The sequence below is a fragment of the Pagrus major genome, chromosome 11, assembly GCF_040436345.1.
Source record: "Pagrus major chromosome 11, Pma_NU_1.0".
In the NCBI taxonomy this organism is placed as follows: domain Eukaryota; kingdom Metazoa; phylum Chordata; class Actinopteri; order Spariformes; family Sparidae; genus Pagrus; species Pagrus major.
The window spans coordinates 1,886,542-1,900,186 of NC_133225.1; the positions used below are offsets into that span (position 1 = coordinate 1,886,542).

The window sequence follows — 13,645 nt, forward strand, 5'->3', positions numbered from 1 at the left end:
GGGTCGCTCACATTCGGCTCTGACGTAACATCTGGGCAGCAGAAGGAGCATGGATTAATGCCAGCAGGGACCAGACAGACTCAAGTTAAATAAACCACCAATTAATCAGGTGGTTTCGGATATCAGACATCAATTTTCTTGGTGTCTGACACGAACAAGCAGCTGCTGTTTGTCTTTGCACGGAGTATCCGTCTGCATTTTCAATCGTGGATCAGAAATAGTCTTTCCCTAATATTCTGTGAAAATCCCACCGTAAATTCTTGTAAAATGGTTTTTATTTGTGTCAGATTAAGTGCGTCCGATTCCCTCACAGCTGAATAATGAACCCAGTGACTTCAAAGACATCGTGTGCGTGCCTTCAGAACAATCGTGCCATTTTGCTGTCGGCGTGGGAACGACAGACATGTCAGCAAAATGTGTCCTGAACAGGCCGTCGTTGTCGCTGCTGCCTCCGTCCACTCTTTGAAGTCAGACCTAACTCATGACCGGCCAACACATTGTCTGGATTCATACGTACACTATCTGCTCTGTGGAAAATCCTGTTTTTCAGACCTTTATATTGCCTGATTGTGTGAAACAGAGCCCTGCTGGAAAAAGTGACTGCTGATTAACTCAAAACCAACGTGAAGAAGAAGATCAGAGTGATTTCTCAAGAGCAGCAGGGGCATGTGAACACTAAAGTACCCCAGACTCACTTTTCTGCCTTATAATCTCTTAAAATAAAAGTCTTCTTATCGACACGTATCGGCAACATATATATGGATACAGACATATCTGTGATTGGACAATATCGGCCAATAATATCAGCCAGACTGATATATAGGTCTGTCAGGCCCTAAACAATTGTAAAAGATGATATCATACAGCGTATGTTATACAGTATATATGTACAGTATCCTGTTTTCTTGTCTGTAAATCTGTGATTATAGTTTGACTGATAACATGAGCACAATAATCTGATAACTGGGAGAATCAGGTTATGATAATAATCTGATTTGACGTGTTTACGACTGCAGCCGACCCGTAACAAGCAGCCGTCTCCCCTCAAATCGATACCGGACTCACGTCTGTGCAGGAAACCTGAGAGAAAGTCAGTGTGTTCAGCTCTCAGCACGTCTGCAGCTTCTGACTGAATCTCTTTAGTTGCTCTCGTCCTGTTTGTTCTTTAAACATCTGCTGTGTTTTACTGTTTCATCGTGTTCACTTTCAGCTGGTTTAGGAGTCGTGTTTAGTTACTGCTGAATTAGCGGAGCCACTTAGCGGTGATTCTTTGACAGTACTGCAGGGATCGAGACAAGAGCGTGATCACTTTAAGACCTTCAAGCAGGTAGCTGCAGAGTCAAACCAAGTAGAGCCTGTAGTGTCACTACAGACAGTAAACAAGAACACAAGCTCAAACAGCCAGCGCTTCAAGGTTAACGCACATGTTGCTGATGATGATTCTTGCTGTGAGCGCACTTGAAAAAGTTTCAAATAACCCAAATGAGTGTTTCTGTGTTACCGACTCAGAACGTCTCCCGTCTGGAAGTCAGAGAGCTGTTCAAGATTGATTTACAGAGTCATCCAAACAACAGTAAAACTCAGTGAGGGAGAGAGAAGAGGAGCTCGGCTGTATAATTTCCCCAGTGGAAATCGCGGCAGGCATCATAATTAGCCGGTATCGGCGGCATCATTTGTGCCAGAAGTGCAAACTAATATACCACCATCACCACTGTCGTTAATATCACCAGCACAAAGCCCCAGACTCATAAAACATAGCTCTCTCAAATTATCAAATTACTATCTGCTCTTCAGGAATCAAATTGTTTTACGCTCTAATACCCCTCCACACACACACACACACACACACACAAGAAAAAGTGTATTAATATCTTTTGGTGGACCTGGGTCCCATGACAACACCAAAATTTGCTCTGTGTGGGCGTTGGGATGATCGAATCCTCCAGACAAATCACTGCACGATAACACAGGCCCCGTGTGAAGAGGTCATCCACTGATATTAATGGCCTGGTGGTTTACTGGCCTGTGGTGATTGGTTGAGTTTATTCAGGCATTAGTTAGAGGGGCAGATCAATGGGATTTAACAGCCGTTTTGACTCCAGAGGGGTTCTGGTGCCTGTGGTGCTGAGGGGGGAGCCTGGAGGCAGAGGATGGTGGATGAGGAAGGTGAAGGATGGAGGGAAATGAAAAAGGGAGAGAAAGAGGAGCAAACAGAGCTGGTGGAGGAAGATTAGAGATAACAGAAGGAAGGTCAAGGAGGAAGAGGACGAGGTGAATCTCGGGGACGAGGGCTGAGAGCAGAGATGGTAGAGGGACACGTGGAGGGAAGGTTGAGGTGAAAGATGGAGGACGGGACAAACGTCCTCTGGCGCCGGGTGGTTCGTCCTCTGCTAATCTGCTGGAGCGCTCACGCAGACACTCGCAGGCTCGTTATCTGGTGTTTTGTCTACAGACGGACGGATGTGTGAATTCTCTTAATGTGTTGGACATCTCAGCATCTTTTTTATCTGTTGCTGAGCGACAGCGTCCTCCCTTTCCCAGAAACAACCGACCGTGAGAATTGACACACTGTGAGCACCACTGACCGAGTCGCTCCTCCCCTCCACTTTCTACATGTACTGTTTTCAAAACCCACTGAAACAACAACGACCTCCAAGCTATAAACTTACACACTGAGCTGGGGAGTTCCTGTGTCGCCCTGTTTGTTAACGGCACCGACATAAACAAGCGAGCAGCTGGTTCCTTTTCTGGAGCCATTTTAATGTCAGGGCTCAAAACCCAAAGTTTCCTCGGACACTGTTTTATAGGAAACACGATGCTTCCATCGTCGCTGCATCGTCATGATCCAGTATTGTCTTCAACACAGCATGACGTTCATTTTGTACATTATGTGTAAAGTAGAAAGAAAGTCCAACCAGGTTTATCCTCCCATATCCACCCTCTCATCCAAATATGGTCACTTCTGGCTAAAAAACACAAAAACAAGATGAGGACAGCCGTGATGCCAAACACGAGGCGTCAGAACAGTCCACAGACTCATGGGTGACTTCTCAGTGGGTTCACACTTTCCACAGTGATTCATTTCAGTTCCTTTTCAGTGAAACACGAGCACAACGTGAAAATAAATAAGATCATCAGGCTTCCTGTGGGAAACTGACAAATAGACATACTGATACTCAAACCCTCTTCCCATCCGTCTTCTGTCCTCATAGATCCCTTCTCAGTGGACCTGGATCAGTACGATGCGGTTCCTCTGACTGATGCTCTCAGAGGTTTCCTGCAGGATCTGCCCGCCCCGATCATCCCCGCCACAGTCTACAGCGAGCTGGTCTACACTGCTCAAGGTACAGTGTGGTGCACTGCAACACACACACACACACACACACACAGCTGCACTGATGTCAACCCTGACTGAAATGTATTAAAGTGTCAGTGAATAAAACTGGTAAAATGCTGATCCGTGATCGGGACTTTCTCTCTGGAAATATATGTGACTGTATATCCATCTTCCTCCAATGAACTGGGATGAAGGCAGCGACAGAAAAAACCAAAATGATCTACGTGGAATAGAGTTGGGCCGATGAACGATGCCATCAACTACTAATCCCCGACCATCGTAACATGGTGGTTTAAAAGGCTCCCCACCAGAGAGCACAATGAAGAGGTTTGTCCCCTCAGAGGTGCCGTAGGGCAGAGAGGAGTTGTTGTTTCTGATATGTGGGGAAATGAGAAGAAGGATGTTGCTCAGTGCACTAACATCACGTCTCCATGTCCCGTTTATTATTTTGTTATTAAACCAGCCCAATTAGGTTTAAGACTCTCAGTTAGATTAGTGACAGCGGTGTTTGTTTTCCTGCGGGCCGCTGTTTCTCTCAGTCATGATGTTTTTACACACAGTTTCTCAGCTTAGCTTCCTTGGCTTATCGGCCAACAATGTTTTATGCATATGAGGCTGAACAAAGCTAAGTTACGGACATGTGGTGCAGAGACGAGGAGGCTTTTAAACCCGGCACAGGGACGTATGTCGGTGGTAACAGGAGATAGTTTCCTCTGCAGGGAGACACAGTTTGAGATTCATGTCAGAACGACACTGGGAAACAGCGACGGCTACAGTGCTGAGCTAACACGCTACTGCTGTCTCACAGCAACACTGAGGGGACACACTGCCTCAAACTCGTACCAAATGATGTCCTCGTCCATCCCGACGTTTCACTGTAGACGTCCTGATATGATGATGAACTTCTTTCTTTTTTCTACAGTGGGGAGTGACTATGAATATAATCCAACCAGTTAAGGCCAAAGTTAAGCTTTGGGAAACTTTTCTGAAGCCGAACCCGACACAACTATGACCCAAATAAAATCTCAGATTGTTGGTTCTGCTGTAGCTTTAAGCAGCATTGTCATGGCTGGTGTGAGTTCAGGCCTCCAGCTGCATCCTCAGTCATCTGCTCTACATTCTCACGCACTGCAGGCTGAAACTCTGAAGCTCAATCTGAGCTCGGGGTGTGTTTTTTGTTTTTTTCTTTCCTCTGTCACTTGGCATGAGTGCCGACACTCGTCACACCTGACAGATTCCTGCCATATCTGGATGTAAAGACGACAAGGCTGTAGCCTCTCGTCAGCATCAAATTTCCTCTAATCTCCCGACAGCTCTGGATTATATAAAAAGACTCTGAGCTGAGACGTGTCTCGCTGCCAGCGAATCCCGTTTTTTTCTAATTTTCTACACAGCTGACCTGTTTGTTCACCCCTTCACCTGCCGCCCACCTCGCCCAGCAGGACCTCCTCTCTCCTGCTTTTAAGGACTCTCACTCCTATCTATATTTGATGAACCCTACCTTGACATTTGGTGTTTCGTGCTCGGCTTGGGCGGTGTGCGTGCTGCTGTGTGCAAATAAAAGCGATTCAAAGACGATCGGACAGATGTACAGACAGACGAGTGTGTATTGTGTGTGTTCGTCAGGGCAGAGGCATCGTCTGAGCTCGCAGGAAGTTCCCTGCAGCCTTTCTCCCAAAATATTACTGGGCTAAGCTCCCCGACATGATCTCCAAGTGAAAACCCCCTCAATTATGTAAGTGCTTTTCTCTCTCTCTCTCTCTGTCTCTCTCCTGGTACTCGTCCCGTTAAGTGACAGCCCTTTTTTTATTTTACTTATTCATGGAAACATTTTAAGTCGGGATAAACCACTTTAAAAGGATGCAGCAAGTATTTTGCGCAGGTTGTCTGAGGTCAAGCCCGTTGAAATTGAACTTCTTATTAAGGGATGGATCGCTCGAGGAGCATCCAGTGATTCCTTCTGTGAAATTAGACGGTATTATAAAACAATTCAGTCGTACTGTGAGGACGAGTCACGCAGTCATAATGAGAGATCCCTGAAAAAGGTGGATGCTGAGAATCTTTTCCATCCTCTCCTGCTTCTTCTTCTTATTAGCTGCCATTTGGATCTGTGCTTCTCTCGGCCCTCCGGTCTACAGACCAGAGCTTCTACTGGAAATATTCCTCAGTGAGCATATAGCTGCACATATTCAGCAATAACGCCGTATATACTTTTTTAATGTTGTGTCTGGAGACGGCCCTCCAGCCAGAACAGGCTGGTCGGGTCGGTCAGACACAGGACGTCCACCAGGGGAGGCTGGTCTGTAGATGCAGAGGAGGAGAGAAGGATAAAATAATAATTGGTTCAAATAAAACATTTACACATGTTCTAGCTACCAGTGTGAAATAATATGACTCAGTGTTTTCCTCCTGTTCTGCTCAAATTTTTTGGAGTAACCAGCCGCCACTGACTTCCACCCAGGAGACATGATTTCCTGTGAGTAACCAAGAGTCAAAGTTTAAATCATAAGTTTCTTACCTGAACTCACACACTTATTTAAACCCTGATCTTTTCCTAAACTTCAGCAGTTTGAGTCCCCTAATGAGTGATTGCTGAGGTGTCCGTGTGAGCTTTTAGTTTTCTCACTTGTCCTGTTGCTGTTTTAATCATTTTAATTTCAGCTGTTTTCTGTGAAGGACTGGTCGTTTCGTCCCTAAACAGTCACCACTGACGTACAGCAGCTGACGTAGCTGCGACGTTCTTCAGACTGGAGCTTGGATTGGCTTGGCTGTTTTTCCAACCAGAGAAACTAAAAAAGACCTTTATAATTTATTAATCTTCAATTGTTATACTCACCCACACAATTTAAGAATATAATTTATTAATCCGATTTATCCTTCATTATTTTAAATGGCCAAAAATGGTAAAAATAAATCAATGCCAATCATAATACCAGAGGTAATGCCTTTAAATCACTTGTTCACCAGCAGAAAACACAACAGCTTTTTGATTTATCATACAATATGAAGAAAAGCATTTCTGATTGATAAGTGACTTATAATTATAAAATAGTTGACCTCCGAATTAATAGACTGCTTGTTTCATTTTCCTTAAGTAACTGACAGTTTATAATTAAAATGATCACACAGTTTGATTTGTCTGAAGAGGTTCTTCAAAATATTGTGGCGTTAACGTCGTCGTTCGCCGACGTCCCTGAGCGACTGTGTGGAGCGAGTACACCGAGCGTGCGTGCTCCAGAGAACAAGATGGATGGAACGTGATATTTCCTCTTTTTGACTTTTCTCTTGTTGTTTCGCCAAAACAACAAACACAGGAAGCTCGTCTTGCTGTCTCCATGTTCTTCTCTAATGCTTCTTGATCTCCTCTTCTTCTTGGTTTTTGTTGGCGAGGACCGTCCACATTGTTCACGGTCACGGAGCGTAGAAACTCTGTCTCGAGCCTCGAGTCACTTCAGCTCAGTTTTTGCATCTTTGTTTTTCCTAAATTAAAATATCCAGTTTATATTCAAGGTAAAGTTCATTGATTCGTAGCCTCGTCTGCCATGTTGAGAGGAATTAGTCTCAGCTCAGTAGTCTCAGTCTTTGTTATTAAATCCATATGGATGGGATCAGTTAAATTTGCCTCATATAAAGAAGGTTACCGTCTGTCCTGTTTGAGTCTGATCCCAGAGCTTTGTGGATGTTGTAACAGTTAAAATCCCCTCATTCCTTTTTATTTTGCTACCTGTCCTCTGGCTGTCCCGCTCTCTGGGAGACGGCTCGCTCTCTCACATGTTTCATCTGCGTTCACTTTTCCAGGCAGTGGCTCATTGTGGGAAATTCCCATAATCTGTTAGAAATAAAAGGTGGAAGGGATTTCAAAATACCTTCTCCGCCCTCCCGCCTGCCCGACGCACCACTGGGACTATTATCATCGACCTAACACTGATTGTGTTCAGCTGCCTCAAAAAATATATAAAAATTCTTCTTTAGATCGTTCAGTCTTTAAAGGTGGGAAAACAAAAAGCAAAATCTCCATCTGGATGTGAAATCTGGCAGGAAAAAGTGATTTTAGAAGCTAAATTAAATATAAAAATGAAGCTGTCGTGTGTCATCACACCGTCAAACTCCTCTTAGCCCTCAAATTAGTCCAATCAGTGTCTTTGTCAGGGCGCTCTTCGCTCTGTTGGGTCTTTTCCGTAGCAGAATAGTTACATTTGTTGTCATCAGATGGATGTAATCCTCTTGTAATCCTGCTCTCATCTGTTCCTGCAGCATCCTGACCACAATCAGCCTTTTGTTACGAGGGCGGTGCCATTTCCCACTTTTTATTATTCCCAGCTTTTTCTAAAGAGACGTGAGGACAGTGACGCTGTCACATGAGATGTTAACTACAGAGGAGAGGAGCATGAATGTGAGGCTGGTTGTGATTTTTGATATTTTTATTTTCTAAATTTAAGAGTCACGGTTCACGCCTCCCTTATTCGTCCTCGTCCTCCGTCTGTCTTTGCTCGCTGAGTCACTAATCTTAATAATTTAATCTGAGACCTTCCACACTTCCTCCCCTCTGCCCTCTGTCTTTTTTATTCATTGCTTTTCCTCCCTCCCTCCCTGATGCCTATTTTTTATCCTCTCCCTGTCTTTTCTCATTCATTAGTTTTGTTAGAGTTAGTTAACCCTAATGGTCTCAGCGAGGTCATCGTCTGTGAGGATAAAGGCCAGCTGGCTGAGTGTGACTGACCACTGTCCATCTGGAGCTTCAGCGGATAGACGCTGATGCAGCAAGTCACCGCGTTGACTCCTGTAGAGACGAGACGCAGGATGAACGGATGTGTTTTATGGGATTATAAGGATCCAATCATCACTCTGATAAACTCACATTGTCTGTGTTATTCCTCTTTATTGTTTCAAAATGTCATTTGCCTGTTTTGATTTTTGGTAATACTACAAGCCCAAAAGTATGTGGACAAAATGTTTGTGCCCGAGCTCCTCAAATCCTGAAGATAATAAGACTTAGAGGCCGATCCAAAAAGTATCGACAGTTAAACCATTGGCTCTGAATGGTCCGGTGTGTCCTTTCATTTCTCCTCGTGGTTTTTAGAAGCTAAACTATTGCCAAGTTTCTGCTCAGGGCGTGGAGGTGCACTGCTGTTTCCACTGATTTCACTTGATTGGCCAGTTGTGTCCACCATGATGTTTTGCCTGACGAAGCGACCACGTCTGTAACCAAGAATCTCAGTTTGATCCAGAGGCTCTGTGATCATTGTCACCAGTTTATAACCACCAGACTCCACCGGTCACGTCTGCGTCACGTTCTGGCCACGACACGGTCGCCAGACGCGATCATGGCCGTGCTAGACAATGCTCGTTGTTCCCACCTCGCCCGCCACGGCACATTTGAGAAGAAGCCGCGTCACGCTGCACCGAGCAGATCGAGCCAGACAGGAACGACACAGAGCATCCGTTCAGTTTTCAAAATAAAACACCCTTTGCACAACAAAGTCAGAAACGTCAACAACGAACAGACAAACAGTGCTAACATTTGCTGATTAGCATTAAAGATGAAGTCAGCTGAGGCTGATGGAAGTGTTTTTTGGTTTTGCAGGTCATAAAGTAAAGTACTAGACACGTAATACTTTTAAACTTCTGGTGGCGCCAGAGACAAAAAGCAGGGGATCATGGAAATCCAGCCAGAACTGCTGAGATTTAGGCCCACTGTTATTTAGATACTGGACCCGCTGACGACCCACAAACCAACACTACAATCCCCTTAAACCTCCAGCACGGCTGCTAATCTTCATGTTTATTTCTCCTCATGCTTTAAAATTTCTCCATCGCTTTCTGATTCCTCAGTTTCACACATGAAATGATTATTGAGACATAATCCTGCCGGCCAATCACAGACCTCTGTTCCTCCGGGACAGTTTGGAGAACCAGAACTTGAAATTGCAGCATTTTGAAGGATAATAAGTCAATTCATTTAACAGGATGTTCCTGTAACCTAAAACCGTTTAATGTAACGACTGACCTAATTCCTGTGGTCGTCTGATTGGATCTGCTATCGAGCATCTAATGGATTTGTTGTAATGCAATTAATTTGAACTTATTTGGCAGACGTCGTTCTCCAACGTACAACAAGTGCATCTCACATCCAGACCAATGAGAGTGGGCGTCCTCAACGTTCGTACGAGCGTCGCTCCGAAAACTAACAACAAACATTGCGTGTGTTCGTTACTGTAACTGCTGAGATGGTTTTAACTATCAGTCAGGGAGTATTTTCATCTTATCATGATAAAACTCATGAAATAGTCCAGTGATGACGATGGTTCCGACCCCCCACTGTCCAGTCGTCCAGTCTCCCAGAGTCTTGGAGGGACCAGATGGATGGGCCAAGTTCCCTCTCCAGCCTGACCTCTATTGACCAGCGGGGTCAAACGCAATCTATAATAACAGAGGGAGGAGGACTGTGTGTGTGTGTGTGTGTGTGTGTGTCTGTGTGTCTGTGTGTGTGAGAGAGAGAGAGAGCAGTGATCGTCTATGATCAGCAGTGGTCAGACAGAGAGAGGTGACTTCCATGACCCCCATCAGGCTGCAGCAGATTGTCAGCCATCCATCACCGCCCACCTGCCCACCTTACACACACACACACACACACACACTCACACACACACACACACACACACACACACACACTCTCACACACACACACACACACACTCACACACACACACACACACGCTCACACACACACACACACGCTCACCTCAAGTGTCCCTGGACTTCCTTGGTTGCCCCTCGCTCCTGTACAGCAACAAGAATGATCTTAAATATCATAATTTCAACATTTTAAATGGATATTTGTTATGTAAATGTTTCATAATACTTGAAATATAATAAATAAACCCCATTTTGAGTCAATTTTTTTTATCAATAGCTGTAATAACCTCAAATCAGACAACGTCACCTCGTTCACTGTATGTTCAGCAGTTGTTCCTCTTCTCTTGTGTTCCTGACAGAGAAGCTCAAGGCCTGTTTTAAAACACTCAGAGACCAGAATATGATAAAGAAACAGAATAGTTCAATACAATATTAAACTATTCTTCATCGTTTGGTGGGTGAAACAGAAATGATGTTCAAGGGTTGAACTTGGTTTTTCACATCAAAACTAACAATGATGTTGAATAAAGTAAAAAAAGGATGAAACACTCAAAAAGCAGGTTGACAAAGTCGCTGCTCAAGGTTTTATTCTGCTGTCACCAGAACAAAACCAGTACAAAACTTTGAGAAACATTGTTACCGTCAGCAGCAAGAACCAACTGGGATGGAAATCTAAAGGATTAAGACTCAATAACCAAAAGAAAGAAGTAAAACGTCCTCTGGTTACTCTTTGAGAGCGCTGTGGTGGGGAGAGACAGAAAGGGACGACATGAAGAGATAAAGAAGGAACAAGCGACCTAAACAAAAGGGATGACGGATGAAAAGGCTTTGATCGTTTTTATTATCTGAATCTTTTAACTGTGACAGAAAACTGTGAGGTTCTGAGCTTTACTACATAAAACAGCAGAAGGTGTCGATCCGTTGAAGTCATTGTTGGTGATTAACGCTACATAAACACACTAATGGTTTTTAAACGAAGCTGCTCTTGAAACTTGAAGTTTTTCCCTCTGAAACCTTTCGACCTCTGTTCTCTGTCCGTCTGTCTGACCTTTGACCTGTGGACAGCAGCGCGCAGCATGGCAACACGTCAGAAGAGATACGGAGATAAATACTTGAAGCTCGTATACACACATTCACATGGAAAATCATCTGTTCTCTGTATTATAGTCACTGAAACAGACAGTAAACATTAAAGGATATTATTTAGTTTTGTTCTCGGCTGGATGTTTTAAACGTTGGGGTTATTATGAGTCATCTGTGATCGTGAACGAGGTTTTCTGAGCCTGTGTCTCCAGATCCTTGAGAATATCGAGGCTTTTTTTTTTTACAGCCACTTTATCATCTATCCAATCAGCCGGCTGTCAGATACACAGTCAGTCGTCGTGTCGGTCGGTCCGTCCGGCTGCTCTCTGTTGGCACTCTGTGTTATTGGGATCGATGTGAACACTTTAGTTCCTGCACAGAAGGCCAAATACACTAATACCTCACATGATCAATCAATACATATCAGCATTCTGATATAACATGTACACATGTACAGCACTGCATCGCACAAATCACTCGATACGTCCTGCTCATGTGTCAGACTGAGGTTCAGTTCAGCTCCTGTGTTCAGATTATTATCAGCAGCAGGTCGACGTCCTCGTCTTTATCCACTACGACTGGAAGGAAAGACAGAAATGTTCACTTTGACACTGAGGACTGAGGTACATAATCCTGAAGCTAAAAATCTAAAGATCCGTACATGAGAGGTTAATATTTAAGGTCATTTATGTTTAAGTTTATCGTGATGAGGTTCATTCTCATGCTCCTCAGGTTTCTGCACTTAAAGCTTCAGGCAACATAGTGAAACTCACAAATACGACATTATGACATCACAGAGATGCAGGCTGGTTGTGGATTTAATGGTTTTACTTGCTGTGAATGTAACGGACTCTCAAAATATGAATTATTAAAAACACATACACAGGACAAGAATTTAAACCTTTAAACATCAGTTTTATTTTTTCTCTATTATTTTTTCTTCTGTTGCAACAAATCTGTTACCTCCAGCTAGGGCTCTAACGATACATCGATCCAGATCAATGTATCGATTCAGTGATCAACGATCCAATATCATCGAATTAAAAACATCGGTTCGCCATCATTAAGTTGCGCCTTTATTTTGAAATTCCCATGTCCCGTCTGTGTCACCGTTTCCGTCCATGTGCATCTCCTTTGTTTTTATGAAAAACAGCAGATTGTTTTCCATTTAAATGTCTGGAACTATTGATACAATAATATTTCCACTGAAGAGTTCAGTAATAAAGTTGTCAAATCATATTTTAGTTGCTTTTTGTGAGACTTTGTGATATCTGCAAATATCGTGTCGTTGTCCAAAGAATTGATATAATATGGTGTCGTGATGAAACTTGTGATTTACACGCCTGTAAGTAGTCTTCCTGCTTGTAGTATGATTGAAGGATGGCAGCCAACAAGGCTCCGCTAATTCAGTAATAAACACATTTAATGTCCTTTAAATTCTTCACAATAAAATTCCCCTCTGACGTAGTCATTTAAAAGCTTTTACTATGAAGCAGTGCAAAGAGCCAGTTTTGTTAATTAATACAGAGCAGCAGAAAGTCAACAGGAAACATTTTACTGAGCAGATAAAGCATAAATCATTTGTTTTGTTAATATCACAAAGAAGTCAAATCAGAGTCAGACACTGAGCTGCGATCCAGTTGTGTGTCGGTCATGAGCAGTAACTTTAGTTAGTTGCCTGGCAACCCCGCTGTGACAACATGGCTGACCGTGTTTTCAGTGAGAAGGTGGTGAAATAAAATACAAAACTATTCCTTTGACTAAACAAGTCATTGTGTTCGTTTTTAATTACTTCATAACAACACAGCTCCACTCACACAAACACATCACACAAACACATCAGACACACACAGACACTCACAGACACACACACACACACACACACACACACACACACACACACACACACAGACACACTCAGTGACACAAAACTGAACACAGCATGAATAGAGAAGAGAATTTAGTTTAAAATGAGTCCTAATTAGTTTTAGGTTAGAAAACTATGACTTTATTTTGAAGGACAAACTTTATGATGAGTTCAGACTTGCAGTATAAAAACACAGACACATCGGTTCAGACGGAGATAAATGGACCTGATCAGTCTGGTGTTCAGTGGCAGATCTGTGCTCTCCCACTGAGCCTCCCCCCGTCATAAACCCGGCACACAGCGGGCTCAGGCACAGATGTTTTCTTGTTTGCAGCTTGTTTGCAGTGGTAAAGGGGCCTGTGGTGAGAGCGCTCGTCAATACGTCTGGTCCTCTTCAAACACGGCCCATTGTCTGAATCCCGGCTAACACAAAAAAGGAGTTGTATTATCCCCTGCGCTGCCTCCCGCTGTGTCGGTTTTACAAGCATTCGTGTACCAAACCCCTGTGATTTTCTCCATAGCGTCTGTCAGGCTAGCTGGCTAGCAGCTGGCTGCTGGACCGGGTCTGAATTCAAATCACTGATGTCCTGCCAAGGCCATAGATCTCCTCAAAGTCGGCTAGCGGTTGGCTACATGCTCGGATGGATATTGATGGAGGTGCAGCGCAGCGGGGACGTCTGCTCTGTGTTCACTGTGTCTGACTGAGATGGTGAAATGTCTTT

General features: G+C 43.8%; 1 protein-coding gene across 3 annotated transcripts in view; it reads left to right on the forward strand.

The window, feature by feature from the left end:
- Positions 1–13,645, forward strand: part of pik3r3b (phosphoinositide-3-kinase, regulatory subunit 3b (gamma)) — a 185,707-nt gene that overhangs the window by 76,377 nt on the left and 95,685 nt on the right. For all 3 annotated transcript variants that reach the window (XM_073476042.1, XM_073476040.1, XM_073476043.1), the window contains exon 5: positions 3,213–3,344. In XM_073476042.1, the coding sequence (XP_073332143.1) occupies positions 3,213–3,344 (132 nt within the window). The remainder of the gene's footprint in view (positions 1–3,212; positions 3,345–13,645) is intronic.